Source organism: Eumetopias jubatus, unplaced genomic scaffold, assembly GCF_037043125.1.
Source record: "Eumetopias jubatus isolate StellerSeaLion01/CBP00866 unplaced genomic scaffold, mEumJub1_p1.0 scaffold_4, whole genome shotgun sequence".
Taxonomy (NCBI): Eukaryota; Metazoa; Chordata; class Mammalia; order Carnivora; family Otariidae; genus Eumetopias; species Eumetopias jubatus.
Window position 1 is genome coordinate 81681351 of NW_028274810.1, and position 18207 is coordinate 81699557.

General features: G+C 48.9%; 1 protein-coding gene across 2 annotated transcripts in view; it reads left to right on the top strand.

The window, feature by feature from the left end:
- The window catches only part of CSMD2 (CUB and Sushi multiple domains 2), a 588524-nt gene that overhangs the window by 483734 nt on the left and 86583 nt on the right, over positions 1-18207 (top strand). For both annotated transcript variants that reach the window (XM_088023017.1, XM_028113838.2), the window contains exons 33-41: positions 3284-3379; positions 4775-4978; positions 5334-5458; positions 6409-6505; positions 7830-7934; positions 12625-12743; positions 13234-13303; positions 15202-15318; positions 17058-17267. In XM_088023017.1, the coding sequence (XP_087879143.1) occupies positions 3284-3379; positions 4775-4978; positions 5334-5458; positions 6409-6505; positions 7830-7934; positions 12625-12743; positions 13234-13303; positions 15202-15318; positions 17058-17267 (1143 nt within the window). The remainder of the gene's footprint in view (positions 1-3283; positions 3380-4774; positions 4979-5333; positions 5459-6408; positions 6506-7829; positions 7935-12624; positions 12744-13233; positions 13304-15201; positions 15319-17057; positions 17268-18207) is intronic.

Here is an 18207-nt window from a genome sequence, read left to right on the forward strand (position 1 = left end):
ACTCAATTTTATTATTCAATTCCATTCTATCAGTGGTTCTCAATGGAATGAGGTTTTGATATCAATACCCCACATATGCACACCCAGCCAGGAGTGTAATTCAGGATCTCCTGGGGGGTAGGATGCTTTTTCAAAACCTCGTGATTTTCAAGATAGATAGAGGTATCAGTTTAGCTATAGATATAGAAGTGTAGACACAGGCAGAGAGAGAGAGACAGTTAGGACCTGTATATGCAAATGTGGATATAGATGCATGTACAGATACAGATGTAAAGGACCAATGGGTAGAAAGAAATGGGTATAGATGGATAGATGGATGGATGGATAGAGAGGTAGGTAGGTAGATAGATAGATAGATAGATAGATAGATAGATAGATAGATAGATAGATAGATAGATGATAGATAGATAGATAGAACCAATAGGTAGAAATATCAATATTCTCAAATCCTCCCTTATTCCTCATTTGGAGAAACACCGATGAGGTGATGGGAGTGGTATGCCCCTGTCCCTGAGGTGTGTTGATGGGGGAAAAAGAAGCTTGAGGACCACTACTCAACAATCTTTGTTTTGTTTTTCTATTTGTTACATCACTGATTGAGAATGTTGCAGATTTAAAGATCCCACTACAACTGTGATATTTTGTTGTCTTCTTGTGTTTCCAACCATTTTTGTATCTGTGTTTCACCTGATAGATCTTTCCTCATTTTCTCTCAGAGAAAATGTTTGCTTTGATTTCTCTCAGAGAAAGAGGACGTTTACTTATTATTTTACATTTGGTCTGATAACTGTCATCTGGTTTTGTTCTTTGTGGGTTTTTGTTTCTTTTGTTTTGCTTTTGCTTTCTTGCTTTTCTATTCATATCTGACCCATCTCTAACTTCCAGGGTTTTTCTTATATATATTTAGACTTTCATATGAATGTTATTATTAATTACTTGTAAATTATGGACTTCTTCCCCAAGAACAAGTGTTTACACTTGCATTTAGTTTTGCTATCTCATTGATAATAATTATTTGGGTTTAACTATTATTTTCCTGGTTGTCTTTATCCCTGAGAGTTTCTGATTTCCCTACTTCCAATCATTTTTTTTTTAGCAGGCTCATCACTGCAGTACTTTCTGTCACCTTGCAAGTATGAGTACGTCTTTCCTTTGACGTATCATATAAATGACAACTTGATTGTAAATCAAATTACGGGTCACAAACTTCTTTCAAAACTGCAGCTGCTGTTCTACTTCATTCCACCCATTAATATCAAAGCCAAGTGGACTCCAACCTGATTCTTTATCATTGTAGGTAACCCCTTCTTTTCTCTCTGGATGCCTCTCATATGTTTGTGTTTTACATTTAAAATTTAAAAGCCCACTAGGATATGTTGCAGTGGAAATCTCTTTTTGTTAATTACATCTGGCACTTTGAGTACAATTTTAGTCTGAGCCTCAAGTCTTTCTTAAGCTTAGGAAAGTTATCTTCTTTTGTAAACTGTTTCTTCTCCTTCAATTTCTCCTGTCTTCTCTCTCTCTCTCTCTCTAGAATTCTTGATGTGTGCATATTGGAGTTCCTTTGATCTATCTTCCATGTCGCTTGTGGTGTCTCTCATTATTTTCATCTCTTTATCCTTTTCCTGTGGATTCTGGAAGAATGTCCCAAATTTAATCTCCACTTCTCTGTTCAATTTCTACAGAATCCAGCCACCATGTACTAGTGCTTCTCAGTTTTGAAGGCTTTATTGATATCAGAACTTTCTTTGGCACGCCTGCCCTCTCTGACTTTATAGATGCAATACTAGATCTAATCTTGTGACAACCACAATTGAAAATCTTCTGAAATTTTTCCCTGTTCTTTTTTGTAGTTCACATAAAAATGTTTGCTTTGATTTCTGAGTGGTCTTTACCCTTAAAACTTTGGGAGCTTGTCTTTTCTCCAGGGATTTTACTATGTGCTTGTCCATGGAGAGGGAGGTTTGTGTACATCCAGGGTTGGAAGTTGAAATGGGTTTGTGAGAGATCACAGGGGTCCTAATCCACATATCAGGCCAGAGGATGGGAGGATGGAAAAGTACAGTTTTATTCTGCTCACATCTGTTAAAAAAAGAGGCTTTTGCTTCATGAGTTTTCTTTTTGCTTTGACAGCCAGAAATTATCTGGGGCAATGACTCCTAGCCAGGCTCAGCCATCTGGGTCACATGTAAATAGTGTGCTATATAAAACTCTCTACTCCCTATGGCCAGTAGCATCACATGGGCTTTCTGGAAGCACTGGTGGACCCCAGAAGTGCTTCCCAGTGGCTCCTCGGCTGGTCCCAACTCCAGCCTTCACTGCAGTGGAGACTTAGCCCGGCCGTCTGCAGCCCCAACTTCCCTTCTGATGGTGGCAGGGCGTGGGGGTGTGGTGTGGGCAGTGGCTATCTCAGGGACCCCTAAGGCTGTGGAGGGGCAACATGCAGAGTGGCCGTGCCACTGCCTGCCAAGCCATATTCCCTCAGCTGTCTCAAGAGAGTGACGATAAACAGGACTGCACTTCACAGCTATCGGTCCAGTTAGTGTTGTCTTTACTCTAGTCCATTTGTACCACATCAAGGAGAAGATGGAAATTTATCTTCTGATATAAAGGTATCCTATGCCCATACAGGTTTTCCCCAATTTGTGTGCTATCAGTTGGGTGGCAATACATCTTGCTTTGCTTGTGACAGTCCCAGCTTTCACTTGGTTGTCCCAACATAATTATTAATAACACGCCCTTTGGCTCTCACAAGTGTTCTAGTGTGAGCAATAAATTACACAATTGCTGTGGTTATCGATCATTTTACAGCATCTGGGAAGGGCCAGTTACTCTCAGATATTCACATCACCCTCCTTCCCAGAAGCTGGTGCCATTTTTCTTTTTAAAGTCCATTTTCCAAGTAAACCACCAGTCAGGTTGGTAACGGCCATTCTCCCCATCCTTGTGAGTCAACATATGTCTAGATGCTTTCTCCTTTCTGGGAAGGTCATTTAATCTTTCTGATCCTCTCTTGATCTATTAAATGGGGCACTGAACTCTTGTCATGCCAACCTCGCAATGAACATGGGTCAAGGTAAGACCATAGATGCTAAAGCCTTCTGCAAACCTTAAACTATAAAGTGCAGTAAAAATGGGAGGTTGTATTTCAGGAAGACCTGGGATATGGAAGGAACTGCTGTGGGGGGTATGGGCAGCCTCTCCTTCCTGGCCAGGATCTTCTCTGCTGGGCCGACTGCTGGACTCACTGTCTTCCTCTCCTCCTCACCCCTTACCTCGGCAGGAGAATCGCTGCCCCTGGCCACCTCCAATCAAGTTCTCATTAAGTTCAGCGCCAAGGGCCAAGCACCAGCCAGAGGTTTCCACTTTGTCTATCAAGGTATGCAGGAAGTGGGTGTGAGAGGTGTGAGAGCAATCTCAGCTCTGTAGTGACTTCCTGACCAAAGGAACAGGGACTTTTGACCCCTAGTCTGGGCCTCAGTCTTAGGGTGCTGGAGGGCAGTTGCTGATTTGTAGTGCAGTTCCTTGAAATTCAGTTGAATTTAGACATCCATTTGCCCAACAGACAATTCTTAGGCCAAACTCCATGTCAAATGAGGGAAGAAATCAGACACGGGAGGCTGACTCCTGCCCTCCCCCTCCCCCATTGGCTGGCACAGTCCCAGTGGTATTGGGACGACCAGCCCAGGCCTCATACCTAGGCTCTCTCCCATGGAGTTTGGTTTTCTCTGCAAAGCACAGTAAAGGTGTGGAAAAACACAGACTTGGAATTAAGGTGGACATGGCTTTGAATCTGAGCTCTGCCACTTTCTAACTGGGCACCAGCTGCTCCACCCCTCAGAGCCCCAGTTTGCTCACCTATGAGATAAGAGTAAGCATATTACCTCACTGATGGAGTTAAGAGAGTTCACAGAGTAATTGGCACCAAGCAGGTGATCAATGTCTGTTCCCTTCCTCACTGGCCTTGAAAGGCAAAATCTTGGATTTCCCTGGCTTTCACCTGCAGGCCCCAACCTCTCCTTGTCCAGAAGCATGCCCACTTTTTTAGGGCCCGTTCTAGACATGTCCCATTCATCCCACTGCCCAGGAGGAGCTGAATTCCCCTGCCACAAGGGCACGCCATATCTGGGGCCTGGGTTAAAGCATACTATGTGCCAGTTGGGCAGGGGGAGGGGAGGTTCAGATTCAGGTCATGAGAGTAGAGCCCTGGGCAGAGTCTTTTTTTTTTTTTAAGATTTTATTTATTTATTTGACAGAGACAAAGCGAGAGAAGGAACACAAGCAGGGGGAGTGGGAGAGGGAGAAGCAGGCTTCCCGCTGAGCAGGGAGCCTGATGCGGGGCTCAATCCCGGGAACCTGGGATCATGACCTGAGCCGAAGGCAAATGCTTAACGACTGAGCCACTCAGGTGCCCCAACCCTGGGCAGAGTCTTAAGGCACCTGGGGAAAGAGGCCAAAGACAGGGCGAAGGGAAGAAGAAGGGCCATTCTAAGGGGACATGGGACCCTGATAGTTGAAGAGCATCATGGAGAAGCCACTGAAAACAACTGAGCCTAAAGTCTGCCTCCCAAGGTTTCCAGAAGCTGTGCTGCAACTATATTTCAGTAAAATGGGCCTTGTTCTGGAAAACCCCTACCCCTGCCCTGAGAGAAAGCGCACAGAGCCTCTCAGGGTCCCATCCAGACGGGCTCAGCTCTAGTACCATTGTGTGTCCATCCCTGGGCCAGTTTCCAGAAGGGTGAGGCCTACCCCTCAGTGCCTTTGTCCCCTGCAGCGGTACCCCGAACCAGCGCCACACAGTGCAGCTCTGTGCCGGAACCCCGCTATGGCAAGAGGCTGGGAAGTGACTTCTCGGTGGGGGCCATCGTCCGCTTCGATTGCAACTCCGGCTATGCCCTGCAGGGGTCCCCAGAAATCGAGTGCCTCCCTGTTCCCGGGGCCTTGGCCCAGTGGAACGTATCAGCGCCCACCTGTGTGGGTGAGTACCTGGACAACCGGGACTCTGGGGAAGGGGTGGCCAGCGAGACCCAACAGCAGCCCTTGCTCACCAGCATAACTTAAGTAGGGTGTCCCATTCAGGACAAATCACTAATCCTGTGGGTTGGGTGTGAAGACAGCAAGGAGGAGGAGCTGGGGTTGCTGGGGGAGGGGTGCATGGGAAGGAGGGTTATAGGGATAGGAGCCATGGAAGGAGCAGGGATGAGGGCCTATGGGAGAAGCCAACAGCCAGCAAGGGAGGCTGGGGGACCCTGAGAGGAGTGTTTGGGGAGGCTCCCATAGGGGACCCAAAGATAAGCAGGAGAAACCTCTGACCAGAACTGCCTCCTTCCCAGTGCCATGTGGAGGCAACCTCACGGAGCGCAGGGGCACCATCTTGTCCCCTGGCTTCCCAGAGCCCTACCTCAACAGCCTCAACTGTGTGTGGAAGATCATGGTCCCTGAAGGCGCTGGTATCCAGGTAGGGGCTAGGGGAGGCCTCAGTCCAGCAGGTGGCCTGGAGAAGACATTTCAGCCCTGTCCCTGCCCCTCGGGCCAGATGTGGAGGTGAGGTCCACAAGCAGAAAAACACACCAGCTCGAGGCCCAGAAGCTTCAGGGGGTGTGGAGAGAGAGAGCTGGGTACCTCAGGAAAGAGAAGGGGTGGCACCAGCTTGGGCCATTGGGGAAGGCCGGAAGAGGAAATGGGCCTGGAATGAAAGAAATACAGAGATTGGGGAAGATTCATAGAAGATGTTTTTCTGATGGTTTGAAGGGTTCTTTTATCAAGATGATGGGGGATGGAAGAGGGGACATTGCAGGAGAGGAGAAAGAGCAAACAAATGAGGCATGGAGAAGCCCCAGGCACACACCTTGGTGTCACACATGGAGCCCAAGCTATAGGAGCAGAATGGGGGCCCAACTGGTCCCCAGTGGTAAAAGTCGAGTGGAGAAGCCCTCAGAACTGGTTATGGCAGCAAGGCTACCAGAGTGGCAGCCAGCAGGGACTCGAGGTGGGCAGGTCTGGCCAGGAGTGTGTTCCTGGACCATCACTGAATGATGTCTGATGTCATCCATACAGGAAAGTAGGGAACCTGAGGAATGTGTGAGAGATGAAGACAGGGCCATTCAGACTGAAGTAGTCCCACTTCCTGAAATTCCCTTTCCCCATTCTCTGACTGACAAAGTACCCCACTGTCTTACAACCCTTCGTTTTACATCTGTTTCCCCCACTGGGCAAATGAGGTCCTTGGGGGGGTGGGGATGGGTAGAGAGAGCATCTCACTTTTATCGGAAGGACCTAGCACAATGTCAGCCCCAGAGTGGGTACTCAGTACTGGAATGAACTACATGAATGGAGAAGAGGGGAGGGAGGAACAGACAGACGGACACAGGCTGCCTAACCAACAGTTCAATTACTCTGCCTTCCTAGATTCAAGTCATCAGTTTTGTCACAGAGCAGAACTGGGACTCTCTGGAGGTGTTTGATGGTGCGGACAACACCGTAACCATGCTGGGGAGTTTCTCAGGTGAGGTGGGGCTTCCAGGGACCTCAACTCGGAGGGCAGTGGTGGACTTCATCATCATCATCACCATCATTATTATTACTGACATGTAGTTCACATGCTGTAAAATTCACCATTCTAAAGTGTATAATTTACAGATGTTAACTAGACTCATTTTGGTGATCGTGTTGTGATATATACAAATATTGAATCATTATGTCACACATCCAAAACTAATATAATGTTATATGTCAATTAGAGCTCAATAATAAAACAATAATAATAATGCTACAGTGAAAAAAGAGTGTACAATTCAGTGACTTTTAGTATATTCACAAGATTCTAAAACTATCACTGCTATCCAACCCCAGAACATTTGCATTACCCCAAAAAGAAACCAGGTACTCATTTGTATGCACTCCCCATTGCTCCCCCTCCCCCATCCCTTGGCAACCACAACTTGACAACCTACTTGCCATCTTTATAGATTTGCTTGTTCTGGAAACTTCATATAAATGGAATCCTACAATATGTGGCCTTCTGGGTCTGGCTTCTTTCACTCAGCCTTCTTTCACTCAAGGCTCACCATGTTGTAATATGAGCCAGCACTTCGCCATGTGGATAGACCAGATTTCACTTACCCATCCGTCAGTTGATGGACATTCGGTTGTTTCCACTTGTTGGTTCATTATGAATAATGCTACTATAAACATTCATGGAGAAGTTCCTGTGGGACATGATTTCAATTCTCTTGAGTATATACCTCGCAGCGGAATTTCTGGGTCATATGATAACTCTATATTTAAATTTTTTGAGGAACTGACAAACTGTTTTCCAAAGTGGCTATACTGTTTTCCATTCCAATGGCAGACTTTTCACTGAGTGTGGTGTGTGCTTTTGCCCAATGGCCAGGGCAATCATCTGGGTCCTTCGGGCTCCAGAATTCCATGTTGCCAAGATATAAAAAGGAGTCATGTGCACCATATATACAGTCTACACTGCCTGGATTGCCCAGAGAATTATACGTGTCAGAGTTTTTTGAAGATGGCTGGGAAGGGGACCAAACTCTTGGTCTGCCTGTGGAACTCTCCCTCCTTCTGGCATATGGCTCTGCCACTGCTCATTTTGCAGAAAGTTTGAGGTCTCCTGTTCCTCAGCCACTGAAGAAGACCTAGCACTCTGTGGGGGGGAGGGGGGTGCTAATTTGTCATGTAACAAGTATGATAACTGGGGACATTTGAGGGTCTTGGGAGAAGAATGTCAGCAGGTAGTGAAAGCAAGAGAAATGGGAAGGAGCTCGGGGGCTGGGGGAGGCTAAGTGTGAACGGTCTCTGTGTCCTTGCCCTAGGAACAACCGTGCCTGCCCTTCTGAACAGCACCTCCAACCAGCTCTACCTTCATTTCTACTCAGATATCAGTGTGTCAGCAGCTGGCTTCCACTTGGAGTACAAAAGTGAGGATCCAAAGTCTCAGCTGTGTACAGGGCTCGGGGTGGGAACTGACAGGTACCAAGGACCCACAATGAGCAGGGAGCATACTGGGGCTGTATATTCTCCATCCCACATAAACCTTACCACAGACCTAGATGAAGATGCTAAAGCTCAAAGAAGGTCTGAAACTCCTCAAGACTGCACAACCAGTAAGTGGCGGAGCCGGGATTCTCACCCCAGTGTCTGTTACTCAGACACCTGTACACTTCCCCTGTTTCCCCACCGGGATCGGAAGGGAGCCCCGTCGTTGACTTAGGTCCAGTATAGAATCTGGGATGTGTGAAAATGCAGGTGCCCTCCTCTGCTCCTGAAACCTGTCCTCTCCAAGCCCGGGTTCTGTGATGCAGCCATCTTTGAAGTTCTTGTCCTCATGAGAAATTTCACTCCTCTTGCACCAGATTTCTCTCTCCCCTCTTGGAACCTTCCATCTTGGCTTCCAGTGTCCCGAAGTGATCACAACGAAAAACTCTTAAAAGAAAAAGGCTTGTGGACGTGCCTGGTGGGGCAACAAAGACAGAGGCTGCTGGGGAGACTGTTTTCATCCTGGGACAGCCTGCCATTCTCCTTCCCCTCTGGGTAGAGGAAAGAATGGGTAGACAGAGGCATCTATTATACATTCATCTAGCAAATAGTTATTGAGTGTTTACAATGTGCCAGGTGCTGTGCTGGGGTTTGCTAGGACTAGGTAAGATCAGTAAGTCCTCTCCGAGTCCATTAAAGAGAGGCAGACACATGGACAGAGAAGTGCATTACAAGATTCCAGGTGCTCTCATGGATGTCCCCAGATGGTAGGGCAGTAGTTCAAAAGAGAGCATGGTCACTCCTCCCTGGGGCAGGTGGAGAGGTTGATGTCATGAACCAACACTGAGTGTACCCAATGTGGCAAGCCCTGTGCTAGATGCCCACAGAACAAAGATGAGTAAGAGATCGTTCCTGCCCTCACACACACAAAGTCTAGGGAGATAGAGGAACAAGGGAGCAATAATTTTAGTGCAACCTAATACACTAAGGAAGTACAGAAGAGGGGAGCTAAACCTGGTCAGGTGAGACCTTACAGAAGGAGTTTGGATTGAGAAGTAAGAAATACAGGAAGGTAGAGTTGACTTGACCACCTTGGTCAGCGTGGGCCTTTGCAGATGGGAGCCCCCTTTGGTGCTAGAGGCCTGAGAAGGTTAGCATTGGATGTTATGCAGATGCTCAGCTGGTCTCCAAACAAATGAGCTTTATCTAGATGGTTGGGAGAGGATTGGTTGGATCCCGGGATGCTCGTGGCCTGAAAGAACAGAAGTGTGCACCTGGCAGGAAAGACCTGGGAGGACAGCTTGAAGCAAAGACCCTGAGGGGCAGAGGATAGGACAGGGACCTCTGATGCCCCCCCACCACCCCTGCAGACCTCAAAGGCTTCACTCTCCTGGTGGAGTCAAGTATGCCGGGTTTCTTGAATATTTCCCATTTTTCTTTTTACTCTTTTGCTCTGTTCTATCCAATTTTGTTTTCTTATCCACTGTTTCCACTGGAGTCCTTAAAGGTTCCCTCGAATCTTTTCTTTTCTTTCCTCTTCCAAAGATACATTTCCTTCCTAAATCTCTTTTCATTCTGCTTCCTCATTCCCAGAAAAAATTTACCTCTCCTCAATTTCTTGTTGTTGTTGTTGTTGTTGTTCAAGGGAACTGGTAGTTTTCTTTGTAGCTAATGTTTATCAAGCACTGTCCTCTCATGGCAGGAAGGGCTGAGGGAAAACAGAAGCGACTGAAACTCCTAGGAGCCAAAACCGTTTTTGTTTTGTGAACCTACTGTTCTCTTAATATTTGATAATCTACAAAGAGGGTGCAGAGGGGAAGAATTAACTGTAGAAGCAAATGGTTTTGAAGGGTACTGAAAAGTCATAGCTGCGGCTATGACTCACTTAATGTTGATTTAATTGGAATGGAAATGGAACAATATGCTTTTGAAAGCAATCGATTGCATATGATAAAAAAAATTCTTCCTTTGTTGTATGCATGGCTTAAATGAAGTCAGGCTGTGCACTGTAGGAGAAATGAGAATGGACTTTCCTCTGTCTCTTTTTTTCTCTTGGATTTCACGTTCCTCCCCGTTCCATTTTTTTCTCCTACCGCATTCTTTTGCTTTTGCTTTCCCTCTCTTTCTCTCTGCCCCTCCTTATTCTATCACTGCCCAGTGGTTAAGTAGGTTTCAGGTTACTAAGCTGTGGTCACGCCACTAAATACCAAGTTGAGTAGCTTTGCGTTTTACTTAGAGTGCCAGGAGGAGTGGGGAGAAAAAGACAAGATGACAGCCAAGATGTAGTACTTCAAATTCAGCTTGATGGTTGTTTGAATCCTGCCCTTGGGGTCTCTTGCCTAGCTGCTGAGATCTGTGGATGGACATAGCCCCAAACAGCTTTCGTTTCCAAGAATCCCATGCACTTCTTAAAAGCACCTACAGGGGGCGCCTGGGTGGCTCAACTGGTTAAGTGACTCCATTTCGGCTCAGATCTTAATCTCAGGGACTTGAGATCGAACCCTGCCTCGGGCTGCGCACTGAGTGTGGAGCCTGCTTAAGATTCTCACTCCCTCTGCCCCTCCCTGCCCCCACTTGCACGTGTGCTCTCTCTCTCTCTCTCTGTCTCTAAAATAAATAAATAAATAAATAAGGCACATGTAGGACGGGAATTGCCTGGGACAAAGGAACTTTCTAGAGTTAGCAATGTTCTGTAGTTTTGATAGGGGTTTGAGTTATACAGGTGCAGGCATTTGTCAAAACTCAGCAAATGTACACGTAAGATGTATGCATTTTGTTATATGTGAATTTTCCTCTGAAGAAAAAAAGCACATGTAGTTATCTAATGCACATGCCAACTGTCAGCTCGGAATGTGGAATGAGGGCTCCTCAGCTGTACACCAGGAGCTGGGGTGGTGGTGGTGGTCTACGCTGGCCAGCCCTTCCCATTCCTTTTCTGCACACACCTGGCTCCGTGCAGGCACTGCATACATGTGGCTTCCCCAGGGAACCTGTATCTCCCAAGGGATCTGGGATCTACTAGGAGGGCTATCAGAAGGTATCCACCAGGAATGGACCAGGAGGGCTGAGGCTGCCCCCTCCCGAACACTCTGAGCTGTACAGGTGCCTAGGATCAGACCCAACCATAAAGTCTGTTTGCTCTTGTCCCTGGAAGACTGCACCACCGGTCCCATGCATCCATACACAGGGATTTCTCTAGCACATCTTATTTCATCTTAGTTAGTTAGTGCATCTTAAGTGCCCGCACCTGCAGAGGGGCCCCTGTGGAGTGCATCCCACCAGTCGGGAGATACTCCACTCCCACTTGCTGCGAGTTTCCACCAAGAGGGAATTCAAAGCTGGATGGAGATGATTTCAGGAGAGGAGGTGGGGAGAGCAGGGCTCAGTCGCCTGTGAGCTCATGTGGCCTGTGGGTTTGGCCTCCAGAGGTAGACTGGGCTTGGTCTGAATCCCAGCTCTGTGGCTTGCTAAGGGCATGTCTCTGCCTCTTGGCACGCATCCTCACCTGTGAAACAGGGTGTGAAGACCTTCAAGGGGCTGAGACGGTGCGTGGGACACATATGCCCCAGCCCTGCTCGTGGGGAGTCTCAGCCAGCGGGCGGGCAGCGAGGGGGGCGGCCACGGGGAGGAAGAGTAGGACGGACGTCCCGTCGAAGACGGCATACAATGCTGGGTATAGAATAAGGGTCAAATCAGTGCAGAGGGACGTGGGAACTCAAGAAAGGAGAATGAAGGAGTGCTCGAGAGCCCTCCGAGGGGGTCTTGGAAAGGGACTGGGCCAAGTCCTAGAATGTCCAGTGAGAGGACGAGATTCTGAGTAACACCGGGCGGAGACCCACTTTGAATTGCTGAGTAAGGCTGCCCATGATTCAAGGAGAGAGACTCAGAAATGTCAGCTGCCTCTGGACGCAGGATGGCCCTAGGGCTGGGAAGGAGAGGGAGGCTGCGAGGGGTCCGGCAGTGGGCAAGGACCAGAGTTGACAGTGGGGAGCTAAGCATGAGGAACACCCAGTATTACTCCCAGAAAGGAACTGGCCTCACCTTAAAAACACAACAGGAGAAATAAGGCAGAGAGTCTCACCCACTGGCAAATTTTTTTCTGGACAGCCCGTCCCAGAGAGTGGGACTCTCTGAGCCTCCTGAGTGACACTGAGGGGCCTCTCTCTGATAACTGCTGTCCTTCCTTCTTGCCTCTCTTTCCCCTCTCCCAACTTCCTTGCCCCCAGGAATTGTCTTCTTAAGGCAAGGAAAATGGAGGGAAGTTGAGGGTCTGGGAGTGGTGCAGGAGAAGCCGGGTGGAGAGGTCTGGGGGTTTGTAGCCAAGGCTGGGCTTCTCCCTAGCTCCAGAGTCTTTCCGCTGAGCCCCAGGGGGCAGCCACACGCCCTGCGTAATGCCCACCCACCCCAGGGAGCGTCGGTCTGTTGAGCCTCTATGCTGTATAAATGTTCTGACTTTCTCTGTGTGCTCAGAGGGCAAGAGAGTTAGGAAGCACTGGCCTCGAAGTGAAGGGTGGAGAAAGCACAGATTGGAGCCCCTTCTCCTTCCTGCTGCCAGCAGCACCCTCTGCCTACCAGTGCACTGACCTGCTGGGCTTGTCCCTCCTCCTTTCTCTTTGTCTCTGTCTCGTCTAGCTGTGGGCCTGAGCAGCTGTCCAGAACCCGCCGTGCCCAGTAACGGGGTGAAGACTGGCGAGCGCTACCTGGTGAATGACGTGGTCTCTTTCCAGTGCGAGCCAGGATACGCCCTCCAGGTACCTCCCCTCGACACCCTGGGCAAGAAACAGGAGTCCCCTGAGATGGGCTTGGCCAGCCTCGAGCCAGCCGAGCCACAGTCACTAAAGAACAGGGAGAAGCCCCTCGGGTCCCCCGGGGACCACCGTCAAGCTTTGCTGACTTTGGCGATTTAGCACCAGCCAGCCTCAGAATGTGTCCCTGCAAAGTTTCGGTTTGATTAGACTTCAGGGAAATTTAATCTTCCTTCGAAGGCCATGAGGGAATCTAGTAATTAAAGGAGTCTCACAGGAACCTTTAGTAATGAGAATTCCTTAGTAATGGCTGTTAATAAGCATCCTTCCCCAAAGTCTCTCTCCCTCTGCCTCATCCCACCCCACAGAGGGCTCATGGATCTCTGTGTATCTTGTTGCTCAACACAAGGCCCCTGAACAAGCCCCCTGCTCTGGGTTGTACATGCAATTGGGCCCCCGGGGGCACTGAGCCCACTCCTGTTCCTGATCCCTCCAGGGCCACGCGCACATCTCCTGCATGCCTGGAACCGTGCGCCGCTGGAACTACCCTCCGCCGCTGTGTATTGGTAAGAGAGCCCCGACCTTCTCAGTCCATTCATACCCACTCCTGCCAGAGACTGGGGCTCAGTGACATCTCACGGGGATCGAGTTCAAATCAAAGGACAGTTTGGCATCCCGGGTCTGTCCGAAGGGAGTCCCTGTAGGCTGGCGTGCTGCTCTCACACAAGCTCGACCTGACTTCTGCAGACCTTCGCCACTGAATGAGGGATCACAGGGGGCTTGGCCGTTTGAAAACATTACGACGACCATCCTGAGCGCAGATAATTGACCAAAGCCCAGGTGGAACCACTGGGCAATTAAAGCCTTCCCCTGTGACTTTTCATGGGACAGACGGGTAAAATCCGCCACTAGAGAAATGGTGCGGGGCGGGGGGTGGGGGGGGGTTGGCTACAGGTGAAACAAGGGCTTAGCTCGGTTGGGTTGCGGGAGGGGGATGCAACATTTATTGAGCGTCTACTATACGCAAGTTACGGCGCTACCTGTTTGTTCACAGCAGCGCTTCAGGGGAGGTATTGCCCTCATGTTTGCAAATGGGAAAACTAAGGCTTTTTAGGATTAAAAAGTGATTGGCACCATCAGGGACGGAAACCTACTTTTCTCTGATGCCTCGCCAACTATAAAGTGCAAATCAAGGCTGACCTTGGGATAAGAAGCGAAGTGAGTGAAGGGAGCATCCCTTGGGCATAGTGGCATTTCCCTTCTGAGATTTCACCAGGGACTAGGGTTTGGTTGCCTGCCCTGCAGTCAGAAATGTGGCGGGGCAGGCCAAGGCACTCCCCTCATTCCAACTCCATATTACAAAGTTCCTGCTGGGGAAACCACTCATGTTAGGAGCAGCTACTGCTGATAGAGTGCCTGTCACCCGGTTACTGTGTGCATCGGCCCCTGTTCTAAGTGACACGCAGGCCTTCCTGCTGTAACGTAAGGACCATCCCGTGACATAGGTGCTGTAGTCGGCTCCATTTTATAGGTGAGGGAAACTGAGGTTTGGAGGGGTTTAGATTCACCCAAAGTCACACAGGAAGTGAAAGCGTTGGAATGGTGACCCCGGCGGTCAGTTCCAGAGCTCCCCCCACTCTGAACCCGGGCACAGTTCTGTTTGTCGCCCTCTCCCCAAAGGCCTTCACTTGGACCCTGCAGATCCCTCCCCTCCGCCTCTTTCTCCCAGCTAATCCCTTGTAGCTCACAGGACCGTTTCCTGAAAGCTGTGAAAGAAAAGAATTGATGTCCACTGACCAGGCTGTATTCACCCTCCAGCCCTGCATCTTAGGTGACTCTGAAGTCACCTCAGTTGGAGTGTCAGATGCCCCAGCCCCTCATGGTTGGCTCCCCATGGAATGCTAATCACCATCATTTTGGCTGAGGGTGGGCCCCGGTAGGGCTCGTCTGCTGACCACCCAACCCTATGGGATGTATATTTGCAAAGAGTCCGGTGTGGTGCCAGGCACAGAGTGGGGACTCAGTACATGCCAGTCTCCTCCTTTCATCCTTTCTCTTCAGTCTTGGAAGAGTTGATTGGACAGTGATGGAGGGAGATTTGAGGCATAGCATAAGAAACAGTCACACTCCTCTTGGAGCAGACCACTTCTGCTGCATGACCTCACTAAGGGAACTGACCTGCGAAGGGCGTGCTCAAGGTCAAGAGTCGTAACTCGGGTTTGTGGCCGGCTGGGCAGTGCCAGGATGCTGAGCAGCCCTTCCTGAACTTACATCCGTACTCAGTTTCGCCCATGTGTGCAGTCGTTTAGGGGAGATGAACTGCTGGTTCCTTTGGATTCTCAAAAGGGTTAATGACTTGGGAAGGGATCAGAAACTGCTGCTCTAAGGGAGCATCCAAATGCTGCCATGGCCCCATGCTCTCCTCCATGCTGTCCTAACCCTCTGTCTGGTCTCATTGTCACAGCGCAGTGTGGGGGCACAGTGGAAGAGATGGAGGGGGTGATCCTGAGCCCCGGCTTCCCTGGCAACTACCCCAGCAACATGGACTGCTCCTGGAAGATAGCGCTGCCCGTGGGCTTTGGTAAGTCTGCACGCCCAGGCCCCAGATGACCCTTCAGCCCAACCTTTTGACGGAGGCAGGCCCGTCTCTACTTCCTCATCTGTTGACCTCTCATACAATTGTGCAGATCCGTTAAGAATGCTAGGAATGAATGCTTTGGTAACATAAAATATAGGGAAAATAATCTTAGGGATTGCCCTTACTATTACCTGAGTAGTAAGCTAAAATTCAGGATTGTGGAATGAGAAATTACTCAGGGGTGGTTGAAAAAGAAAAAAAAAAGTCTTTTACAGAGACTGGACCTCAAGTTGTGCTTTTAACTTCAATATCCAATTTCTCATCCTAATTAAATTATACAGCCAAGGTCAATATGATATAGAGTTTGCGTTCTTTATACACACATTCTGGCTGGTCTTAAAGAGTGGGAGATTTTTTTTTGTGGAGATGGAGTATGCCAGGCACGGGGGTTGATGGGGTGTGGAGGACATCGGTCTGGGCACAAAATTTAATTGCTGATGATTCATTCCTGACTGGGAAAATAATTTAACCCCAGCATCTCTGTTGAAGAGATGAAAGATTTGTGGTGACGTGGACCTGATGGATCACCTTGCCTGAGTCACTGCCCTGCTCCCAGGGAAAGGATGTCCTGAGGGGATCGCTCCTGCACAAGCCTGTGATCTCCCAATCTGTGACCTCAGGAATGAAAGCCACCTCTTTTTATTCTGTACTGTTCAGCCTGGACTGGGTCTTCTGATGGGAGAAGGGGCTTTCAGGAGAAAGGGATCCAACTGGCCTGCTTTAAATCTGTTCTGAGGGGAGGAGAGACATTGGTGACCCTTCAAAGGATGGAGTCTTATACTTAGTACCATCTTCTGGAGGAACCTGGGGACAGATGATCAGGGTACAAAATGATGAGGACTTTGGCAGCCTTGGGAAACTCCAGATTTTAGAGATTGAGGGAAGGGGAGCTCTGCATCCAGGTATAGGCCACAAGAATCTCAGATGATAGATGGAGGGAGCACAACATCCAAAGGAAAACAGACGTTTAAGTGGAAGGTACATCACTCTTCTTGTAAGTCCTGATGTTCAGTCACCAGAGCTCTCTAACTCTAAGGCCTGGGTGCTTATTCAGCCTTTGGAGAATAAGCCCCCTGCAGGGTGCAATCACAGAAGAAAGATCTTGCTTTCAAGTGAATGTTGGACTCCAGTAAGGACCCGAATATGGCCCCTGGTTTCAGTGTGTAAAGAACCTCTGCATTTACAAGCTGTTACCACTAGATGGCAGTGGTCATACCCAGTTCTTTCCACATCCGTTCAATTCAGAAATCTGGAAGTGTTCTAGAAGATACCAGTATTGAAGTTCATGTCTTTCGATTGGGTATAGTTATTTTTAAGTGGTGATATTTTCAAGTAAAAAGTTTATTTTAGCAAAGCTATCTTTGTATTGATAGTAGGCCTAGGAACTACAAATCAAATGTTAGCCCTGAGCTTTGTTTTCAGTAAAATAAAATGGACACGGGATGGAGCTCTGGAATGATTGATGCCCTTCATTCTGAATGAATAATACATTTTTAAGTTCAATCCTCCTAAGACATCTGGACTGGATGGTGTCTCCCCGAATTGTGTTCTGGGAATCTCGGTTGAGTGGGAAGCCAGTAGTAGGAACGTGTGAGGTCTGGCAGGAAAAGCTTCCAAGGGGCCACACATTTGAAGCAGGACTCTATTGCTTTGGGCACTGTCTGCCTCTGTCTTGCTCCCAGGAGCTCACATCCAGTTCCTGAACTTCTCCACCGAGCCCAACCATGACTTCATAGAAATCCGGAATGGCCCCTACGAGACCAGCCGCATGATGGGCAGATTCAGTGGCAGTGAGCTTCCAGGCTCCCTGCTCTCCACGTCCCACGAGACCACTGTGTATTTCCACAGCGACCACTCCCAGAACCGACCAGGATTCAAACTGGAGTACCAGGGTAAGGACCAGGATTCCCCTTTGGCTCCTGCCCATCCCCTTCTCTTATATACAACCATCATCTTCCCAGCCTTCCACGTAGGGAAAGAGAGAACACTGGAAGGGCTTTGAGGGATCGGGGGCAGGCCTATCGATGCAGGCTCCCCTTTGGTGGCATGTCTCTCCGGCCCCATGAAGATATCCAACCCCCTTTGACAAGTCTTTTCCAGGGCTAAGGCCCAACAGCACTGCTGAAGGCTCCCTTCTGTCCAGGCCCAACCGCCAACAGTTTTCCCTGAGCGTTCCCATCGGGCATCCCTGAGTGGCCAGCCGGCCACTTCCCCGCAGCCTTGATGGGCTTACTTAGTCCCTCTGGGTCCTCCCCTGTGTGTCAAGCCCAATCACCCACGGCAGAGCTCCTCCTATCACATGATGGAGGATTCCGGTAACAACCCTGGAGCGCCCACTGAGCCTTCGCAATGAGACAAGCCCATTAACTCCCACTGAGGGTTTCCTGACTATGCTTAGTGGGGCTCTGCATTACTGAGGTGAAATCCTGTGATAGGCCCCGCTCCTCCTGGCACACTTCCCCTGGAAACAGCCCTATCCACTCCCTTTCCCTGTGTGAGGGGCCATCACCTGTGTCTGGGCCACTTGTACCTGATCTGTGCCACTATACACAGTAGCCCTAGGTAGGCCCAACGTTTCCCTTGGATGCCTCCCTAGTGACTGACTGAACCATTTGTGCTAAGCTCTTTTTCAAGATTCTTCCACTGACTTTTTTTTTTTCATAATTTTGGACTTTTCTCCAATCTAATACATGCTTATAAAAGATTAAAGCATTACAGATGTTTTTGTGAGTACATCATAGAAAGTCAAAATTTTCCCATAATCCCATCTCCTACCCCACCTTATGCAGAGAGAACCAACTTTTTTTAAGTTTGTTTTTCCCATTTTTTCTG